The 22672-nt window shown below is 52.6% G+C and overlaps 1 protein-coding gene across 1 annotated transcript; it reads right to left on the bottom strand.

Moving 5' to 3' along the window:
- Positions 1-15762: 15762 nt before the first annotated feature.
- RASGEF1A (RasGEF domain family member 1A) lies at positions 15763-22437 on the bottom strand. The gene is made up of 12 exons (XM_040970333.1): positions 22225-22437; positions 20861-20983; positions 20582-20719; positions 19910-20131; positions 19528-19602; positions 19281-19373; positions 18804-18906; positions 18640-18719; positions 17763-17954; positions 17307-17430; positions 16725-16797; positions 15763-16144 (listed from the first exon to the last, which is right to left on the bottom strand). Exons 1-12 carry the CDS (start codon positions 22420-22422, stop codon positions 16120-16122), a joined length of 1446 nt encoding a protein of 481 aa, XP_040826267.1. The 5' UTR covers positions 22423-22437; the 3' UTR covers positions 15763-16119.
- Positions 22438-22672: the final 235 nt, after the last annotated feature.

The raw sequence follows: 22672 nt of genomic DNA on the forward strand, positions 1-22672 counted from the left end.
CCTCCCAGACCTGGTTCTCATGCTGGCTAGCATCATGGCCCAGCCTGACGAGATCCACCCCCAGCCTTGACACTCATTGGCAGGCACTGTAGTCGGGCCCTGCCAGGCAGGCCCCCCAGCCCTGGTTTCCATGTGCACCTGTAGATGGTGGTGGATGCTAACTAGCCCAGCTCAGGTCTCCCACATCAGTGAGTATAGTGATTTGGTTCCAAAAGTTCCTCCTGTTTCCCTCCTCCAAGCGACCCAGTCTCGGCCCCCCTATTTACGTGCAAGTGAAGTAATCTGGTTGGTGGTAGTACCTCTAAAGTTACTACTCACCTGTCTCATTCTCTCTCAGCAGCCCTCCTCCAACACACGACCAGACCGCCTTCCCTGAGCAATCCACAGCAGCCCCCTGCCCAAAAGCACACAGATCCCCAAGTCCAGGACTCCGGTGTGTGTGCCGTGCCAGCCTGGGCCCCTGCTTGCCTACCCAGGGCCCACACACACTTGCACGTGGGTCCCCGGAACCTGTCTGCTGGTATGCCAGTGTCTGCCCCCAACATGTCTTTTAAAAAAATAGAATATGCAACTCGGCTGGCGCACTGGTGGGTAACACAAATTTGGCATGAACCAGGCCCAGAATGCCCACCAGCTATTAACTGCTTTTCTCCCAGCAGTGTAACACTTGCCTAGGTACAGTGCAACCTAGGCAGATGCCTACAGCTGAGGAGAACGTCATTCTATTATATACTCTCTGGTTTTATTTATTTAAAAAAAATTTTTTTATTGCAAAGTCAGATATACCAGAAAGGAAGATTTTCCATTCCCCAAGTGAGCACAATGGCCAGTGCTGCATCAACCCGAAGCCAGGAGCCAGAAACTTCCTCCGGGTCTCCCATGTGGGCGCAGGGTCCCAAGGCTCTGGGCCATCCTCCACTGCTTTCCCAGGCCACAAGCAGGGAACTGGATGGGAAACAGGACTGCTGGGATTGGAGCCGGCGCCCATATGGGATCCCGACACGTGCAAGTCAAGGACTTTAGCTGCTTGGCCACTGCACCAGGCCCTTTCTTTCATATTATATTGAAATTCACCTGTGGTAATCTCAAAATTTGTTTTTTAAATACCATTGAGTAGTATTCCATTCGTTGACTCCATTATGATATTACCAAATCCTTCTGTTTGTGGGCTGCTGGCATTTTCTGCTGTTGCAAGCTGTGTTGCCATGACTACCCCATCCCTGTCTCCTACAAGGATACAGGATTTCTCTGGAAGGAAGTCTGCTGAGTCATTGGCTGAGCGCATAGCGCTTGCTTTCTGAGTGAGCCACCTTCCAGCACCGGGTGAAAGTCAGGTCCATGTTCGTGGCAATGTTCAGCTTCATAAGCCTGTCAGTTCCTGCCAGTCTGGTGGGCAAATACCTTGCATCCCAAGGCTGTAACCCATTTTTACCAGCTCATAGGAATTCTTTGCATATTCTGAATACCATTTATTTTTGGTTAAAATATCTGTAGATATCTTCTCACAGAGTGTAGTTTATCTTTCCAGCCTTTATACTTTTTTTCATAAATAAAAATCAACTTTTAAGATGGCTAATATTTTTCCTTTATGATTCTTCTTTTTTAAAATAACAAGCTTTGAGCCTGAGCGGTAGCCTAGCAGCTCAAGTCCTCATCTTGAATGCACCAGGATCCCATATGGGCACCAGTTCTAATCCCAGTGTCCTCGCTTCCCTTCCAGCTCCCTGCTTGGGAAAGCAGTCGAGGACGGCCCAAAGCCTTGGGACCCTGCACCCATGTGGGAGACCTGAAAGAGGCTCTGGGCTCCTGGCTTCGGATTGGCTCAGCTCAAGATGTTGTGGTCACTTGGGGAGTGAATCAACAGATAGAAGATCTTCCTTCCTGTGTATCTGACTTCGCAATAAAAATAAAAGAAATCTTTAAAAAATAATCACAAGCTTTGAGCTTTGTTGTTTAGACCAGTTCTAATTTCATAACAGAATTTGAGCAGAAGATAGAGTTTCCACAGTCACTGGTCCTCCCTTACCCAGTTGCCCATCCCCCAGTTTCAGTTGCCCGTAATCAACCATGGACCAAAAATACCCAGTGGACAATTCTAGAAGTAACTCATTCTTACGTTTTAAATTGTGTGCCGTTCTGAGGGGTGTGATGGAGTCTGTTTCCATCCCGATGGGATGTGGATCCCTTACGCAGAGCATGCGCAGCTGTATGCATGGATATATTACAAAAATAGATGCATGATAGATTAGATAGATTAGATAAATAGATAGATGATAGATAGATAGATAGATAGATAGATAGATAGATAGATAGATAGATAGATAGATAGATAGCAGAGTAGGTAGGAAAGACGTCCCCTGGGGGTCTTGGAACATATCCCCTGTAGCAGATAGAGGGAAGTTTTGGTAGCTCCTGACCAGACACACACACACGCCGTTGTCCCCTACCAAAGCGGTACAGCTATGGCGGTTGATGAGCCCGCACTAACAGCATTATCACCCCCACGTCCGTGGTTAACGTTTGGGTTCACTATTGGTGTTGTGGAATCTGCACTTGGGTAAGTGTGTAATGACATGCGTTTACCATCCTCGCATCATACAGCAGCATCTGTTCCACTGTCCTCTAAGCCCGTCTGTGCTCGGCCTATTCGTCCCTCCCTCCTCGCTCGCTCCTGGTGGTCACGGAGGGCTTCCCAGCCCCCCACGGTCCTGCCTTTGAGCAACATACTGCATCAGAGTCATAGGGGGGCAGCCTTTGCAGGCTGGCATCTCGCCCTTGGCAATATCCGAACCAATTTGTCCTGGGTTTTTGTCATGTCCTCATAGCTCATTTGTAGTCCTGAAAAGTAATGCTGTCTGAATGTCCCACTGTGCAGCCGTTCACCCATTAGAGAACATCGTAGTTGTCTCCAAGTGTTGGAATTTATAAACAGGGCTTCCGTGATCACCCAGGTACAAGATTTTGTGTGGACAAGTTTCAGCTCCTTTGGTCGAACACCAAGGAACACATTTACCAGACTGTAGGGTGAGGTTTTCTAAGAATCCATGTCACTCTGCCAAAATGGCTGCGTCATTTTGCACTCTCTGTGGCAACGCATCAGGATTCCTGTGGCCTGCATCCTGCCCAGGATTTGGCGGTGTCAGTGTTCTGAAAGCGTAATGACTTTGACACTCATTGCTTTGATGACGTAAGCTGTGGAAAATTGCTTCACATTCTTATTTGTCCCTTATCAGTATTACTCCTTTGGTGAAGGGCTGGTTTTTGCTTTTTATTGACTTATGATTTCATAATACGGAAGGATGACTATATTATATATATATATTTTAAAGATTTATTTATTTTTATTACAAAGTCAGACATACAGAGAGGAGGAGAGACAGAGAGGAAGATCTTCCGTCCGATGATTCACTCCCCAAGTGAGCGCAACGGCCGATACTATGCCGATCCGAAGCCAGGAGCCTCTTCCGGGTCTCCCACGCGGGTGCAGGGTCCCAAAGCTTTGGGCTGTCCTCGACTGCTTTCCCAGGCCACAAGCAGGGAGCTGGATGGGAAGCTGTGGGATTAGAACCGGCGCCCATATGGCATCCTGAAGCATTTAAGGTGAGGACTTTAACCACTAGGTCACTGTGCCGGGCCCAATATATTATATATTTTTTAGTATAAAAGGCCAAGGAGGTCGGTCATCTACCGCTTTCCCAGATGCGTTAGCAGGGAGTTGGACTGGAAGTGAAGCAGCCAAGACTCAAACGAGTGCCAGTATTGGATGCTGTGATAGGCTGCAGCCTGACCCGTGATGCCACAGTGCTGGCCCAGGGAGCAATCTCTCACAGACACTGTTGCATTTTCTAAAAACCTCATAAACAGCTTGGCTTTTCTTGGGTCTCTGATTGTGTGTGTGGCGTGAGGTAAGGATCTAGCACTGCCTCACTATCAAGTAACAACTTCACCCCCTGGCCTGCAGCCTGGGGCTCTTCAGCTCCGTCAGATTTCCTGTCTTCTAGGTTTCTGCTGCTAGAAAATTTGTCACTCTCCTTGTTCTGAAAGCTCATCCTGGTCACAGCCTTCGAACTTTTCTATAAATAGATAATAAGTTGATTATGTCATAAAATCTTATATGACTTTTTTTCTTTTTTTAGCTTATTTTTATTATTATTATTATCATTTTATGATACAGTTCCATAGGACCTGGGATTTCCTTTATCCCGCTCCCCAAGACCCACTCCCCCCCACTGAGTTCCCCTATATTATTACTATAGTATAGTTCTTCATAAGCAGTCATATGTCCATCATTCTGCTATGTAAATGTACCCTGACATTGAGGGCATGGGCAATGGCAGGGAGTCCAGCATCCTATTGTCATGATATAGTTAAGTTTCATTGGGAGTCCATCTTTGATCTGGAAGTAGAGATGCATACTGCATTGTATCCTCACATCTGGATGACAGTCTCCATTACACAGGTACTATACATTCCCTTAAATGAAGAACCACAAAACAAATTCAACATCCGGGAGAAAAAAGAAATTAACAACACCATGAAGTTAAATAGCATGCTATTAAATGACTAACATGTCACTGAAGAAATGAAAATCAAGAACCTTCTTGGGGCCTGGCGCGGTGGCGCAAGTGGGTAAAGGTCCTCGCCTTGCACGCCTGGGATCCCATATGGGCGCTGGTTCTAATCCCGGCAGCTCCGCTTCCATTCCAGCTCCCTGCCTGTGGCCTGGGAAAGCAGTCGAGGACGGCCCAAAGCTTTGGGATCCTGCACCCACGTGGGAGACCCGGAGGAGGCTCCTGGCTTCGGATTGGCATAGTATCGGCCTGTTGCGCTCACTTGGGGAGTGAATCATTGGACGGAAGATCTTCCTCCCTGTCTCTCCTCTCTGTATATCCCGCCTTTCCAATAATAAAAATAAATCTTAAAAAAAAAAAGAACCTTCTGGAAGAAAATGATCCTACTGTATGACTTATGAGTCATTGAAGAATTTAATGAGAGTTTTGAAGAGATGAAACTAAAAAAAAATCCATGAGATACAGTTTCCACTGATCTTTGTTGGTGAGATATGTCTCCTTGTAGACAACAGATAGATGGGTTTTGTTTTTATAATCCAGTCTACAAACTGATGATGTTTGATTGATGAATTTAACCCATCTACAATCAAGACTAATATAAATAGGTGGTAATTTGGTCCTATCATTTTAGCAATGGGTTGTTCATTAATTTAGTCTTCTGTTGTTATTTTACTGGGATGTCCTTCCCATTTGCCTTTGGTTTTGGTGAATGCTAATCCTTTCCTCTGCCAATAGAACATCTTGAAGGATCATTTGTAGGGCGGGTTGGGAAGAGGCAAATTCTTTTAGCTTTTCTTTACTGTGGAAGAATATTATTTAATTTTCAAAGACAAAGGATAGTTTTGCTGGATATGTTATCCTAGGCCGACAATTTTTTGCTTTTAAAATCTGGAATATGTCACTCCATTCTCTTCTTGCCTGTGGAGTTTCCTGTGAGAGGTCTCCTGTGAATTTAATTGGCATTCCTTTATATGTCAGTTGATTTTTTTTTTCACGTGCACATTTTATAACAAGCTTTATAACAAGGATCTTTTCCTTATGTTTGATTGAAGAGAGCTTGATGATCCTGTGTCGTGGTGAAGATCACTTTTGGTCAAATCAGTTGGGAGTTCTGGATCTTGTTTCCAATTCTTTCTCTAGATTAGGGAAATTTTCCCTTATGATTTCATTAAATGTTTTACATTTTTAAACCTACATTCTTTCTGCACCTTCTGGGACTCCCATAACTCTTATATTTGGCCTTTTAATAGTGTCTCTTAATTCTTGAATACTTTTTTTAGTTTGACTCAGCTCTGCTTCCAGCTTTTTGTTTGCTTCCCCCTGGTGACAGGAAGTATCTTCCAATTTTGAGATTCTTTCTTCTGCTTCCTTCATTCTATTTTGGAGACTCTCCACTGTACTTTTAATTTGCTTCACTGTAGTCTTCATTTCTGATATATCAGTTTTCATTTGATTCATTTCCAGTGTGGCATATTCCTTAAATTCGTTAAACACCTGCTTTACGTGCTTCTCATTGTTAAGAAGCTTTATAACAAGTGCTTTGAATTCTGTATCCCCCATTTTCTCGATGTCTTCCTCAGTTAACTCTTAGATTGGCAAAAGGTCTTGCTCCTTTGCATGGGAGTCTTCAGTAATATTCATTGTGCCTCTGTCTCTTCTTTTGCTCTTGGTCATAGTACTTCTGGTTAGCAGAGTCTTCTCCTTGGGGCAGGTTTTTAAGCTGTGTCACCCACAGGTCTACAGTTCAATTTTACTTATTGCAATTGGTGCACAGCTCTTTTTTTATTATTATTATTGCATCATGAGACACAGTTTTACAGGCACTGGGATTCCCCCCTCCCCTCCCCAGAACCCGCTCCCCCCCCCCCATGGTGGATTCTTCCATCTTGTTGCATTACCACAGGTCAAATTCAGTTGAGATTTTTTTTCCTTGCAAGCATCTACAAAGCATAGAGTCCAGCATCTTATTGTGCAGATAAGTTCAACAGTTTCATGGGGAGACAGTCTCTGGTCTGAAGGTACAGCCGAAAGAGCATCATCCCAATCAATTGAAAGCCCCGACATTACATCAGTAACAATTTATAACGTAATGGAATTTGTTGACATGATATTGTGTAACCAGCATGTTCAAAGAGAGAGAGAGAAAACAACAACAACAACAACAACAAAAGAGTACAAGTTCTGAACCACATCCTATGACTTCTACATTGACATTACAATTATTAGTTTATATACAGCTGGGTTCTATACACCTTAAAATGGCTATAGATTACTATTCAGCTGTCTCATGTCTATTTTAATTTTAATATTTAGCAGTTCATAGTGTTGAAGCATAATTTTGCAGAACCTGGCTGTTTTTCGGGTAGTCTAGCTCTGTAACTGTAACAAGACATATGTCAACAGTTTAGGTGAGCGGTTGTAGGATGGGTGTGCAGAGAAATCCTCAATACCCTAGTGAGGAGCAACCAATCTTCGTGTCCCACCCAGTGAGTTATAAGGGTGCACAGCTCTTTATTTGCAGTTACTTGTGTCACTCCCTTCAGTGAGTTCCAGGTCTGGGTTCTTATGTCAGATTTCCACCATGGTCTCCAAAGCCCCAGCTCCTGGCTCACCACTCTCCACCTCCTGTGATACCAGGCTGAGGCTGCACTGCTGTCTGTACAACCTTTCTCCCACTTCCGGTTGGAGCAGGTCCCAGGATTAGGGAGACGCCAGGTGTCCAATATAGATAGGTTTTTGGTAATGCTGATCTTGGTGGAACCTGTTGGCCATTACGTATGAGGGCCACATGGACCCATATGATGCCAAAGTCGAAATTGCTTTCTGTGTAGGACCAGTGCAATGCACTTAGTGAGTTTGCTCCCAGCTCAGTGCATGTGGAGCTCGCTGTTATCTCTGCAGCCTTAAAGCCTTTGCCACCCTGTACAAAGTGACACCTGATGTGCCATTACTAGAGTTCTTGATCTGCTGGCCGTCAGGTCTGTGGGCTACCCGGACTTATCTTGGGTGGAACCTGTAGAATGGCACTTTATGCAGTTCACTGAGCCAGAAATGAGTTCACTCCCAGCTCAGTGCAGGCACAATCCTGTCCCATAGCCTTTGCCTTCCTACACCAAATGGCACACAATTCGGTACTAGGGGACAGACTGGGCTGTGAAATTTACCCTATTGGCACATCACCTGTCTGGGACCTGCCGCTCTGTCTCTGCTCCTGGTCAAATCAAACGGACCAGCAGGACAGGCAGTTCTTTGGGCTCATTTCCTGAACTCCCAGTGAGCGTCCCTTCCCACCTTGTTACTGGTGGAGTTCCGCTGCCAGAGCAGTTCAGGTCTCCACTGGCTGAATGCCGCTGGGGTATCAGTCACTGCAACACCACACCGTCGTGTCCTCTGCTTTCCTGTGTCTGCCAGTCTCCAGGTGCCCCTCTGCTGCTGGTCTGTCCTCTCCTGTGTCCTGGCATGTGCCCTCTCTGCTTCACACTGTCTGCTTAAACACATCCTTACCCTATTCCACCATCTTGATTTTCCAAAATCTCGCATGACTCTTGTATTAAAATCTGTCAGGTCTCATTGGGGAACATGTCCTTATGCTAAGGAATCATTCATTATTTGGCCATGACATTGCTATTTAGGTCTCTTGTATCATTTTTCAGAGTGAATTTACACGTATTGCTTTTGGATTGTTTCCTAGGTACTTTGTGTTTTAGGCCGTACCTGCCTTTATTTCTTTCCATTGCTTGTTGCAAAGGAAGCATTGAATCTTTGACAATCGTTTAGTGTTGCATATTGTTTTATCTTCAGAAACTCTTAATTCTGCTAACGCATTCTAGCTCCTTCTGCATTTTCTTTGTTTTTACGGTGGACCATTTACTCATACCTTCTAAGTGCTGGGAAATCTCATGTCAGGGTTTTGGTCTTTGAGCCCTGCTCCTTGCCTCCCAGTGCAGGCCTGGATTTGCCCGACGGAGGTGGCAGAGTTGGTGGAAGTGGGCTTCCTGTCCAGGTTCCGCAGTGTAAGGGCAACACTCGTGTCTCGCCGGTAAGCAGGGTGTTTGCTGGGGATGTGTGACCAAGCAGAAAAGTTCCCTTCCAGAACGACGTAGTCTTTATCCTGCTCAGGAGCAGTCACTAGATCTGCTATATGTGTTCAGATGCCCATAGGATTTTTCCCTTCCTGTCACAGATGTCAAATTGACAAATTAATTACATAAAGTATTTTGTATTCCTGGGAAAACCCAAGTGAATCGTGATGTATATTATCATTCTTACTTTGCACTGCTGGCTCAGGTTTGTATGCATACAAACATCTGTGTTGTGTTCGAGTGTGTCTGTGTTAGATGTTTTCATTTGAATTTGTGAGTTACATTGCCTATAACTGTCCCTTCTCATCCTTGCTGAAGATTTAATTATTTAGATAGCCTAGTGGCTGAATCCTTGCCTTGCTTGCACTAGAATCCCAAATAGGCGCTAGTTTGTATCCCAGCTACTTCATTTCCCACCCAGCTCCCTGCCTGTGACCTGGGAAAGCAGTAGAGGATGGTACAAAGCCTTAGGACCCTGCTCCCATGGGAGAGACCTAGAAGGAGCTCCTGGCTCCTGGCTTCGAATTGCCTCAGCTCTGGCTGTTGCAGCCATTTGGGGAGTGAGCCAGCGGAAAATGGAGATGAAATATATGAAGCTTTTTTGCAATTTGCAGTGATAAATCTCTTTTTCATTCTTCATATTTGCTGGCATTTGTTTTGTCTTCTGTTTCTATCTTGGTCAGCCTTGCCAGAGGTTGGCAGATCTTTTTTTAAAGCTTTCAAATATTAGCCCTTCAGCCATGTCTGAGAGGTGCAGGGCCTTCACACCCTCCCCAGCTGCCAGTGTTGTGACTCCTGGTGGGGGCGTGTACCTATGTAATTCTCCTCTCAATGTAATCATCAGGGAGATGACTCGAAGCACATTATTTGGCTTGTTGGCCATTTGGTTATCTTCTTTGTGAAATGTCTGTTATGAGGCTCTGCGTGTGTGTGTGTGTGTGTGTGTGTGTGTGTGTGTATGTGTGTGTGAGAGTATGCATAGATTTAAATGAGTTTGTGAAAGTTCTTCCATATCCTGAATTTGAGTACTTTGTCAGTTGCTTTGTTTTTTTTTTTTTTTTGTTTGTTTGTTTGTTTGTTTTTTAACATTTTATGTCTTTGGGCCCAGCGCCGTGGCCTAGCAGCTAAAGTCCTCACCTTGAACACGCCGAGATCCCATATGGGCGCTGGTTCTAATCCCGGAAGCTCCACTTCCCATCCAGGCTTTTAGGCCTGGGAAAGCAGTCAAGGATGGCCCAAAGCCAAAGCTTTGGGACCCTGCACCCGTGTGGGAGACCTGGAAGAAGTTCCTGGCTCCTGGCTTCAGACCGGCATAGCATCGGCTGTTGCGCTCACTTGGGGAGTGAATCATTGGATGGAAGATCTTCCTCTCTGTCTCTCCTCCTCTCTGTATATCTGACTTTCCAATAAAGAAATAAATCTTTCAAAAAACACACACATTTTATGTCTTTTTATTGGAAAGGCACATTTATGGAGAGGACAGAGGGTAAGATCTTCTGTCTGCTGGTTCACTCCCCAAACATGTGCTAACAGCCAGAGCTGAACTAATCCAAAGCCAGGAAGCTCTTCTAGGTCTCCCAAGCAGGCACGGGGTCCCAAGGCTTTGGGCCGTCCTCCACTGCTTTCCTAGGTCATAAGCAGGGAGCTGGATGGGAAGTGGCGCGGCTGGGATTGGAACTCTGCCTTTATGGGATGCTGGCACTTGCAAGGGGAGGATTAGCCAACTGAACCATCACCCTGGTCCCCTTTTGTCAGGTTTAGAGAAGGCTGTGCCTCTGTATCCTAGGAATCTGGGTCTAGGAGCCCCATGGATACCAGAGTGGATGGCTGGTCACTGCCCTTATGAGCAATGACCGTATCTTTGCATATGCCCTGCCAGATACTTCAATCACCCATAGGATACTTATGATACCTAATATGGTGTAAGTGCTTTGTAATTAAGTATTGCATTGTTTAGGGAATAATGACAAGAAAAAAAAACCTGTATTTTTTTCCCCGCCGTTGGGTAGATCCGTGAAAGTGGGACCCAAGACCAATTAATTGCATTGCAAATGTCTTCTCCCGACCTCTTTGGTTTTCCTTTTGCTGTGGCTAACAATTTGGGTGTCCACTTTAAGAATCCCTTGCTTCTTGAATTATGGAATCTTCATGTTTTCCTTTGAACGTTTCTTGGGTTGCCTTTCATAGTGTGATCCAAGATCCCTTTGGAAATGTATACCTGCCTCAGGAGGAGCCAAGAGTCATCCTTTAGCACTTCTTGGCTTGTGGGTCAGCTGAGAGAAAATGTGTTCATTGGGGTTTATCTGTAAATATCTTTATTTTCTCTCATTTAAAAGACATATTTTGGGGATCCAGTGCAGTAACCTAGTGGCTAAAGTCCTTGCATTGCACGTGCTGGGATCCCCTTGGGGCACCAGTTTGCGTCCTGCCTACTCCACTCCCCATCCAGCTCCCTGCTTGTGGCCTGGGAAAGCAGTCGAGGACGGCCCAAAGCCTTGGGACCCTGCGCCTGCATAGGAAACCTGGAAGAAGCTCCTGGCTCCTGGCTCCGGATCGGCTCAGCTCCGGCGATGTGGCCATTTGGGGAGTGAATAAGTGGATAGAAGCTATTTCCCTCTTTGTCTCTCCCTCGCTGTAAAATCTGCCTTTTAAATAAAAATAGAAAAATCTTTTTTAAAAAAATAAGTCCATTCTTTTCTTTTCTTTTTGAAAGATTTATTTATTTATTGGAAAGTCGGATATACAGAGAGGAGGAGAGACAGAGAGGAAGATCTTCCATCCGATGATTCACTCCCCAAGTGACCGCAACGGCCGATGCTATGCCGATCCAAAGCCAGGAGCCAGGAACTTCTTCCAGGTCTCCCACACGGGTGCAGGGTCCCAAAGCTTTGGGCCGTCCTCGACTGCCCTCCCAGGCCACAAGCAGGGAGCTGGAAGGGAAGCGGGGCTGCCGGGATTAGAACCGGCGCCCATATGGGGTCCCGGTGAGTTCAAGGTGAGGACTTCAGCCGCTAGGCTAGCGCCGCCAGGCCCAAATAAGTCCATTTTTAAGCAAACGGGATTCCAGATTGGCAGTTACTTTGTGTCTGGCTCCCTGACGGGATGCTCGCTGAGTCCCCCCCGCCTCAGTCACTTCTGCCGAGGACACTCAGCTGACCAGTTGCAGGACTGGAGGGCCAGGTTTCTTATTCTCCAGCTGTTTCCAAGAGCTCATCACCCTTTTGTAGATCATGAGAATACGATTCTGTTGGTTGGTTGTTTCTTTTTTTCTGATGACACTTGGGTTGTCTTTTGTCAGTGCTGAAAGTTTCCCAGCTGTTACATTTTCAGGAACTTTCCATGACTCATTCTCTTCCCTTGCATAATTCTGATAACATCTTAAAACCATTATTGTACCCTTCAGTCTCTTAACCTGTTTCTTATTTTCCAGCTCTTTATTCTGGGCTAGTCTGGTCATTTCTTCAGAATTATAAACAGGTTTAGAAAGAACAAAACAGAGCAATTAGACAGGAGAAGTGTGAGAGCGTGGCTGTAGCTGTGGCATAACAGGTTGGTTCCCACCTTCTGGTGCTGGCGTCCCATATTATGGGTGCCAGTTCAAGTCCTGGCTGCTCCACTTCCAATCCTACTCACTGCTTATGGCCTGGGAAAGCAGCGGACGATGGATGGCCCAAGTGCTTGGACGCCTACACCCATGTGGGAGACACAGGGCAATCTCCTGGTTTCCAATTTTGGAACAGCCCAGCCTCTGGCTGTTGTGGTCATTTGGGGGTTGAACCAGCAGATGCAAAACCTTCTCTCTGTCTCTTCTCTCTTTGTAAAATCTACCTTTCCAATAAAAACAAATCTGCTAAAAAATAATAATAATAATAATAATAATAAATTAGAAAATGTGAGAGACAAAGAACCATTTTCCGTTTCTTTCTCAAATGCCCACAACAGCTAGAGATGAACCTGGCTGAGCACCCAGACGCACACACTCCGCCCAGGCCTGGCATGGGGTGGCACAGCATCCAGATGCACACACTCCGCCCAGGCCAGGCACGGGGTGGCAGGGGAATCCAAGTGCCTTCATTTCCTGCCTCCCAGGATACATTGGCAGGAAGCTGGGATGAGGTGCCCATGTCTCGAGGGATGGCTTATCCACTTGCGCCATAAGACCTACCCCAGTGACCGGGTTTTATAAGCCCAACGATGGATGTGGCTTAACAGAAGATCTGACCTTTTAAAGGGGAGTTTTAGAACTAGAATACAGACCAGCCTGTTTGCTTCTGTTGGGTGTTTCCGGGCAGTGCCAGCTCAGGTTCACGTACGACAACTTACATGCTCAGAGTAAAGTTGGACCAGTGTGACTAACACTGCCAAGCTTTGTGACGCTTGCTCTTCGTTAATCACCAGGAGTCAATCTTCCCTACCTCCACTGGCACAGTTCTCCCTGGTGCCCTGCCCCCCTGCCTTGGTGAGGTTGAAGTGGAGCTTCTCATCCATGTCCAGGGGGTAGTATGCTGGGGGTGCTCCACTGGATGCCAGCTATACCCACAAAGGTCTCCTGTTCCATGCAGAAGCAGTGGTCTGCACAGCGCCTGCCTGGCTTGTGTGGGCCCACGGTCCCTGCAGCACCCCCTGGCTTGTGTGGGCCCACGGTCCCTGCAGCACCCCCTGGCTTGTGTGGGCCCACGGTCCCTGCAGCAGCCCCTGGCTTGTGTGGGCCCACGGTCCCAGCAGCAGCCCCTGGCTTGTGTGGGCCCACGGTCCCTGCAGCACCCCCTGGCTTGTGTGGGCCCACGGTCCCAGCAGCACCCCCTGGCTTGTGTGGGCCCACGGTCCCAGCAGCAGCCCCTGGCTTGTGTGGGCCCACGGTCCCAGCAGCAGCCCCTGGCTTGTGTGGGCCCACGGTCCCTGCAGCACCCCCTGGCTTGTGTGGGCCTGTGGCCAGTTTGAGTCCCGATTGCTCCACTTCCAATCCATCTCCCTGCTAATGTGCCTGGGAAAGCCGCAGAGGATGGCCCCAATGCTTGTCCCCTGCACCCACGGGCAAGACCTGAAAGAAGCTTCAGGATCCTGGTTTCAGATTGGCCCATTTCAGCCATTTGGGGAGTGAACCAGGGAATGGAAGACATTTCTCTGTCTTTCTGTCTGTGTAAATCTGTCTTTCCATTAAAAAGAAATAAATCTTTAAAGACTGATGGGCTTTGAACCCCCTGGTTGTGGGGCCTTCCCTCATCTGCTGTGTGCTGGGATACTGGCTGAGATGTTCTGGTGACAATGGTGCGTCTGCAGTTGACAGGTGCCGCACGGCAAGCCTGGGTCCACACCCTGAACCATCCAAGCAGTGTGTACCAGAGTGCTGGGGCAGCTCAGTGCTGGGAGTCGTGGGCCTGGGGCACACAGGAGGGACCCCACTCCTCAGCACGGGCAGCTGCCTAACACCTGCAGGCGGCTCAGGGCGCCCTGAATACAGATTTGCAGGTCTGGTGGCACCTGAGAGTGCAGGTCATGACGGGGCCACTGCTGACCTGAACCTGCCACCTGCAGCGCTGCCCCACGCTTGGGGCACACAGATGACCCATCCTGTGGCTTGGCTACGTGAGCCCACAGCCACGGCTCACACCAAGTGATGTGCAGCCCCTGCCTTGGCCATGGCACGTGCCACTTGCAGAGGTAATGACAGGAAAATAACGATGACCTGAAGACCTCAACAGCGGTGTCCCCAATCCAGCAAACAGATGTCCGTGTTTGCCTCATGAACAGCCAAACCCCACAAGGCACCAGAGTAGACAGCAGGTGACTGGACCCAGCGCCCACCTGCTGCTTGGCCACAGGGACAGCAACCAGCTGAATCCTGATTCTCAGCCCCAGAGCGGGGTCTTGCGGGGAACTCAAGTTTTAGACTGTGGCTCGTGCTACCAATGTGAAAAGCCCCCGTGTCATCATGGGCAGCAGTGCCCCGGCCCCAGAGCCCAACACAGACACACACAGGCCACGGGGGGAGCAACATGTTCTTTATTGATGCAAATACGTCCACCGACAGCTGACACCCCGCATTGTATAGTACAGCGTTAGACTCCAAGACTTCATCTCAAAATACCAAAACATCAACGGACTGGGGGTAGGTATCAAATGGGGCAAAAAAAATAAAATAAAATAAAATAAAGCAGCAAACGCAGACACTGTTTCAAGTACAGACTAGAACTGGTGACCCCTGAAGGGCACGCTGACCGGGAAGGCTCCGGGACACGCAGGTACCGAGGAACAGGTCCTGACACGGGATCCCAAAGGCAGACCCCCGAGGATCACGCCTCGCTGCATCTCCAAGATGGCAGCAGGGTGACCTATGCGGCCATTACACGACTGTACAGCTCAAACGTGCAAGCGCTGGTACAAGGGTGGGCTCCCGGTGGGCGGGCACCGCGCCAGCCTCTCCTCAGATGTGACCCTTTGCAGCTGGAACCCCACCCTGGGTCCTGGCCCCGTTATCCCACCTCAAGACTGCTTTGCCCTGTTGGAAGTCAGCCCAGGGTGAGGAGCTGTCATCCGCAAAGCCCCAGGGTTCAGCGCCAGATTCCCAGCGGGCTGGGAGGGTGTGCCTGCTGCAGGGAGGAGGAGATGCGAGCTCCGGCCGTGGGGTTTGCTTCTCTTCACTCCCGTTCCACTGCCCCTGCAGCCCCGCTTGCTTGCTTGAGGCCGTTGCTGATACAAGCCGGAACACGGACAACTGCACGGCTCCCACGCATCCACACGGCCTTAGATGGGTCTCTCCTCTCGGAATCCGGCTGAGCAATCCCTCCGCCCAACACAAATGTGCAGAAAATACCCTGCCAGAGGGCCCCCCACACCGCCACCGCCTCCACCACGCCGGGCCCTCCCCGACCCCAGAAATCCCTGATCAAACAATACGAACATGTAAACTTTGGAAAGCTCGCACTCCAGAGGGGCAGCACGTGAGTCCCGCCGCCCCCTCTGGCAGAGCGTCCCCCCGCCCCAGCGCCCTCTAAGGCACTAACCCGACATCACAGACAAGGACCGCACACTTCGTCCGAGCAGGCCGGGCTCACGTTGGTTTTGGTTGGGTTTTTGGAAAATATTTTTTTGTTTGTTTGTTTGTTTGTTTGTTTTCTTTTTCTTCGTAAGATGTGAAGCATCAAAAGTAGAAAATAAAAATCTACATCTCATTAGAATAAGAGCTTATCATGGACACCATCTCCCATGATACTCTTTCCCCGCCCTTCCCCCAAGCAGGGCCCTGCCCTGTTGTTTAAAAGAAAACAAACAAAAAGAAGAAGAAGAAAAAAAATGTTTCAGTGCCAAAGGCTGATGCGTGAAATAATTACCATTGGTTTCTCCATAAAAGTTATGTACAAAATGGACCCCAACCAGTGAGGCCACTCATCTCAACCCCCAGCCACCCAGAGGAGAACTCAGTAGTTCACGGACCGGTGGTCCCGCGTCTGCAGCCGCTGGTGTCCTCAAGCCCGGTTGAGCAGGGTCGTCCTACAGGAGCATGGGAAACGAGGCAGCAGCAGTCAGGGCCCCCACGAGTGCAGAGGACACACCCAACCCACAACCTGCTCCCTCTCGTGGAAGACCAGGCTGGGGCGGGGAGGCGGTGCTGTGTTGCAGCGGGCTAAGTGGTCCTATTCCACGTGAGTTCAGGCTTGAGTCTTGAGTGCTCCACTTCCCATCCAGCTCCCTGCTAATGGCCTGGGAAAGCAGCGGAGGCTGGCCCAAACGCTAAGGGCCCTATCACCCCCACAAAGAGGCCCTGAAGGAAGCTCTGGGCCCCCTCTGGCTTTGGTCTTGGCTCAGCGCTAGCAGCCAGGGATATCTGAGGAACGAGCCACATCATGGAAGATTCCTCTAATTACGCAAATGTGTCTTTCAAATAAGTACGTTTTAAAAATAAATGCAGGTCTTTGCCCCAACCACCCCCACCTCCCAGCCTTCTCCGTGTCCAACAGGCTTGGGGGTCTCTGGCATCTACTAACCTGAGGGTTCCCAGCAGGTCCACGGTCCTCATCCCCCCAGCCCTCCTCCCCACCTGCCAAGCTCAGGGTTCCTGGCATTCGCTAACCTGAGGGTCTTCCAGCTGTCCTTTTCCATGTGGTTGTCAGGGCCTTCACTCTCAAACGAGGCAATGAAGAGACCTGGGAGACGGAAAAGCCCATCATCTCTCACACCCCACTGTGCCTAGGACAAGGGGTCTGTGTGCGGCTCCCAGCTGCTTCTCCCGGAGCCCCAGGCCTTCCCTGTGCCCAGCTCCTGGGTGCTCCCTGGGGTCCAGCTGGTCTTCCTTGGGTTAGGCCCCAGTACCCACAGGCTGAGCCAGCTGCTGGGACCACCGTGAGCAGGTGCTGGGACCACCGTGAGCAGGTGCTGGGGCCGCCATGAGCAGGTGCTGGAGCTGCCATGAGCAGCTGCTGGGACCACCGTGAGCAGGTGCTGGGGCCACTGTGAGTAGGTGTTGGGACCACCGTGAGCAGGTGCTGGCACCACCATGAGCAGGTGCTGGGACCACCGTGAGCAGGTGCTGGGGTCGCCATGAGCAGGTGCTAGGGCCGCCATGAGCCAGCCCCTGGGACCACCATGAGCAGGTGCTGGGGCCGCCGTGAGCAGGTGCTGGGGCCGCACAGGGAGTGGGCATGGTGGTCCTCACCTTCCTCACTGTAGACAGGTGCCGTGAGCAGGTAACTCTGAATCTTCTTGTCCTTCTCGAAGGGGCACTCTACCTGTGTCCATGTCATGAACTCGTGGATCTGCCTGGAGATCTCCCAGAACTTCTGAAGGTTCAGAGAGTAACAGGACGGTTCCCTGAGTCACAGGAGACTTCCTCCCTCAGGGGCCGGGGATGTTGCGGCTGCATGGCTGACCCAGTGGTCCACCCCTCTGTCCAGCTGTTCCCAGCCCTGGTCTGTCCGGAATGGCCCTTTTCCCTTCCTCCACGGCTATGTAGGCTGTAGCTCCACGGTGTGGATAAACACCAGGTGAACGCCCCCACCCCCCACATCCCCTGCACCACGCAAGCATGCGCGCACACACGGGCTCGCCACTGCTCTCACTGTCAGTCCTGAAGCTCCCTCCCCACCTGCAGCCCACGCCCCAGGGACCCCACCTTGAAGTTGATGTGGCCGTTGGGCAGGTGGTTGGTGTGGATCTTATGCAGGAAGTAGATGTCCTTGACGAAGAGGTTGAACACGGGGATGACAATCTTCTCCCTGCTGCTGTTGGCCGTCTGGGACCTCTGCGTGGCCCCCTGCAGGGCAGTGCGGTAATTGCAGAAGTTGCTGGACGGGTCCATGTGGTGCTGCAGGGGAGGGGGAGCACAGGGGGGGTCCTGGTTAGTGTTCAAACCCTGCACCCCTCACACCTGCTCAGGCAGCACCTACGCCATGAGCACAGAGCAGGCAAAGCCCAGAGTAAGATTTTGCAAAACAGAAAAGGATTCCATAGGAGCAGGGTTTAACACAGCAGCTGGGATGCCAGCCTTTGTACCGGCTGAGAGCACCTGGCTCCAGCACCGGGCCTCCGGGAGGTCTCTGAACTCCGGGAGGCAATGACGTAGGCTCCAGAATCAGGTCCTGGCCAGCAGGTGGGAGGTCCAGCTTCGGCCCACCCAGTCTGTGGGCAGCAGGCATTTGGGGGCTGAACCAGTAGGTAGGAGCTCTGTGTGTGTGTGTGTGTGTGTGTGTGTGTGTGTGTGTGTGTGTGTGTGTGTGTGTCTCAAAATAAGCTTACAACTGAGGCAGCTGAGTAAGACAGGGAGAACAGCCAGCCTCCAAGTGATCAGGTGATCCCGGGCTAAGGGCAAGGCGGGCCAGGCCTGGGCCACACTGTCAATTCTCTGTTCTCCAGGGGCAATGCCAGCTCGGTCAGCAGTAGTAGGGGGCCATGGAGAATCTGCCATTGGAGGGTGAGGGCTCAGCCCCTGGGCGTCAGGAGGGAGTGCACACAGCCTCAGTCCTGGGCAGCAGCAGGCAGGGGGTCCCTACCTCCAAGACGTCAAACTTGGCCGTCTTGACTTTGGACCATGTCTTCTTCAGCCGTGCCACTGGACTGAGGTTCATGCCAGCTGCAGGCAACAGCGGGGAGGGGCTGGGGTCAGGGATGGGTGGTGGCCAGCACCCCTGTCTCCATCAAGTGCCCACACACTCACAGATGATGGCCATCATGGAGTTGAAGTTGCCGATGTTGAAGCACTCGCGGGCCACGTCGATAAAGAACTCCAACATACGGGTACGGTGCTTCTTCTTTACCACCTGCAGGGAGGAGGGCAGGGGAGGGAGAGGAAGCAGGGCAGGGGGCCTCAGTGCAGAGCCAGCCAGCAGCCACTGGGCACAGAGGCAACAGGGTCTGGAAGCCCTGCTTCTGAGCTGCGGCGGGCCCAGCAGGTCCGAGAGCCAGGACTGAGCCCGGGGCTTGCCCACAGGAAGACGGAGCCATCTCCTCCCCCCGGGGCCTGCTTGCACTGGCAGAAGCGAGCCTGGCCAGGAGGGGCTTCAGATGTCATGTGAGGAATAACCATGACCGTGACAACAACGGGGACCACAGAAGTTGCAGGTCCTGCCTGATGTCTGCCTGGGGGCTGGGGCAGGAGCCTAGGCAGAGTCAGAGGTGTGGAGGGGCCTCTTACCCGGCACACCTCGGTGGCAACCAGCATGCTCAGGCAGTTGAACCAGTTGTCATAGGCCTCCAGGCTGTAGGTCTTGGTCAGGTCCCCTCGGCACTGGCAGGTACACGGCAGGTCAGAAGGGCCCTCCCAGCATGCATCACTCTGTGAGCATGGTCATCCACTGTCCACCACCCCGCCCGGGGCCAACACCCAGCAGGTGCAGGTGCAGGTCGCCCGGCTCAGTCAGGTGGCACCTGCGGTCACTCACCCGATGGTTGTCCCGGGAGTCCATGTGGCTGATGATCTGCATCAGGTCCTCAGGGTGGATGCTGCTGACCCGTTCCTGGGGACACCGGGAGGGACCGCAAAGGGTGGTGACACAGGGGGCCCTGGGCCACAGGCTTCCCCACTGGCCACAGCAGTCCCCGCCCAGAAAGGATACTGCCCCAGCCCCCCCAGAAAGGATACTGCCCCAGCCCCTCTCAGGCACACAGGGCCGCCAGGCTCCTGCACACCCAGCCCAGGGCACAGGCACCTGATGCCCAGGTGGTCACTTGCAGCTTGACTGGCTGGGGCCATGCAACACTGTGCCAAGAGGGACCCTTTTGGCCACTCCCCCCCACACACCGCCTGCACACGGCAGCACTGACCAGCTCGATGTGGGTCAGCTGCTGGGCCAGCACCAGGGGGTCACAGCACACGCCCAGAATGTCCTTCTGGGCAGCAGGTGGCTTGGCCTTGAGAACGGGCGCTTTGTCGGTGGCTGGCGGCCGGAGCTTCTCCCGCAGCTCCTGGAGTTGGCTCCGGGCAGCCAGGGACAGCAGCAGGCTCTGTGTCATTTGCGCAATGGCCTTCTTTACGGTGCCATTGTCCTACAGGGGGGCGGCCGGGGGGGGGGATAAGCTGAGAGCCCTGGCCCCTCACCACAGGCAGGCTGCTGGGGGCTCTCCCGAAAGCAGGCCTGCAGCAGATCAAGGCCCCCAGGAAACGGCTGCTTCTGACTCCCTGGACAGGGCCAGCCTGGGCTCCCTGGCCTCTCGCTGCTGTGCCCACAGGTGGCGGGGGGACACCCTGGTCCTTGGGCTTCATGTCTCCATCCAAGCACAAGGCAAACGGGAGCCAAGACACTGGATGCAGCTGTCCCAACCTCTCTACAGAGCCCCACTCCAGGCGGTGGCAGGGGCAGGGGGAGGGGCATGGCCATGCTGGGCTACAGGGTCCCTGGGCAGAGGGAGGGGTCAAACGAGGTGCAGTAACCCCCAGGGGAACTGCCCCTGAAGGCAGGCCCCACCCCCACCCAGAGGGAGCCCCCACAGCCTCACCTCGTCACACTGGGTGACACGGTGTGTGATGGCCTTCAACTCGGCCATGGCCTTCTCATCCTGGAAGTCGTAGGGGAAGGCCTCCGTCCACTCCTTCAGCAGCTGCACCACCTTGGCCGAGAAGGACTTGAGCTTGGCCTGGGGCAGGCAGCGGGGGACACAGTGAGGCTCCCCAACCCTCACCCTGAGCCACAAACCAAGTCCAGGACTCTCCTCTGCCCCCTCCTGCTGAGGTCAGCAGGCGCTGGGGAGGGAGTCTGAGGCTGGGCCAGCCCTTACCTTCTCCGGCCCGGCCTCCAGCCTCTGCCTCTGCTCCAGGCAGATCTGCCCGACGCGGGCCAGCAGGTCGTGAGGCGGCATGAAGACCCGGGAGCTCAGCAGGAACGTGAAGATGTAGGTCCTCTGCAGGAGGAGGCGGGCCCAGGGCCGGTCAGGCCACGCCCCCGCCGAGCCACGCCCCTGCCACACTCCCTCATGCCAAGCCCCTGTGTGCCGCGCCCCTCATCCAGCCACGCCCCTTGCCGAGCCACGCCCTTCGAGCCACGCCCTCCCTGCATGCCACGCCCTTGGGTGTCACGCCCCACCCAGCCACGCCCCCGCCGAGCCACGCCCCGCCACACTCCCTCATGCCAAGCCCCTGTGTGCCCGCCCCATCAAGCCACGCCCCTCCTTCCCGCGGTGCCACGCCCCTCGCTCGGCCACGCCCTCTCTCCTCTGCCACGCCCCCTCCCCTTCAGCCCCACCCTCCATGCCTGTCCTGCTTGGTCCGGATCGCTCCCCCTCCCTCTGCTCCACCCAAGACCCACTAAACCCACCCCTGGGTGCTGCGGCCCCCCCACCAGGCCTGCACAGTCCTCCTTGTCCAGTCCATGTGCCAGGACCCAGAGCCAACCTTGCTTCAGACCCTGGCGTGGGCTAGCCTGAGGTCTGAGGGCAGGGTCTCGCCAGCAAGGCGTGGTGAGTTGGGGCCTGTGGGGGCACAGGCAGATCGGTGGGGTGCGTGTGGTTGGTGGGGTGCAGCCTGGTGGGGTCAGAAGTGGCTCTCTCTGTCCCCACCACCTCCTGGGAAGCAAGTGGCCCTTCTTGGGTTGACACCGGGGGCAGGCAGGGGCAGGTGTTCTTCCTGTGCCCCACAAGGCAGGGTCTCGGATGAGACACCACCACTCTGCCTGCGGCTTCCTCAGGGCCTCCTGGTTCCTGCTGGTGGCTCTGTCCCCCTCTGCACTCCCAGTACCAGCCCTAGCCAGGCCCTGGCAGACACAGGGCAGGGAGGAGCGGACAGTGCCATGGCCAGTCTCTCCTTCCCGGAGCCTTGGGAGAGTTGGTGCAGGGAGACCTGACTGGCTGGGGGAGCCTGCAGCACACTGTTGCTAGGAGACGGCAGCCACGGTGACCAGGGGACGCCTACTCTGCAGATGGCAGAGGCTGCAGGTGAAGAGGGCGCCGTGGGCTCCAGGACCCCGAGTGCCAGCCCTGTCCCAGGCCCCTGTGTGTCTCTCAGCTTCCCACCTCCACCTGCCTGGCAGGGGTCCTGCTGACACCCCTGTCCCCCACACAGCCTCCTGTGTAGGAGTGGATGAACGATCATACAGGATGTGTGTGCCTGGCCCTGCCCCCTGCCCACGCGCAAACCCCACACTCACATCAGGATAGTAGTCCACTGTGGGCACGAGGTGTTCCATGAGGGCCTCCAGGGACCCAGAGATGAGGCGTCCGTCTTGGAAGATGAGCTCCCCGGAGCCACCGCCAGCCCCACCGCCCCGCTCTCCCATGCTGGGCTGCACCTGTCCACTACAGCTGGGCCCGAGGATGCTGGAGAAGACCACGGCCGTCTGGGGCATAGCTTCCTGGGGGAGGAACAGGAGGAAGAGGCCATGAATCCCCAGAGGCTCGCAGAGAGATGCAGGGTGCAGGCCCCGTGGGGGGCACCCATGCCCAAGGCAGGACAGAGGAGTGTACCAGCGCTGTGCCCATCTTCCTGGAGATACACCTGAGGGGACATGGGGTGGGGGACTGCCTTCTCATGCCAAGAGAGCCTTTATTCAGAGAGCAGTGGACAGGACCCCCATGCATTTCCCACAGGGGAGGGGA

Source organism: Ochotona curzoniae, unplaced genomic scaffold, assembly GCF_017591425.1.
Source record: "Ochotona curzoniae isolate NIBS_2020 unplaced genomic scaffold, NIBS_Ocur_1.0 scaffold_4763, whole genome shotgun sequence".
NCBI classification, from domain to species: Eukaryota; Metazoa; Chordata; class Mammalia; order Lagomorpha; family Ochotonidae; genus Ochotona; species Ochotona curzoniae.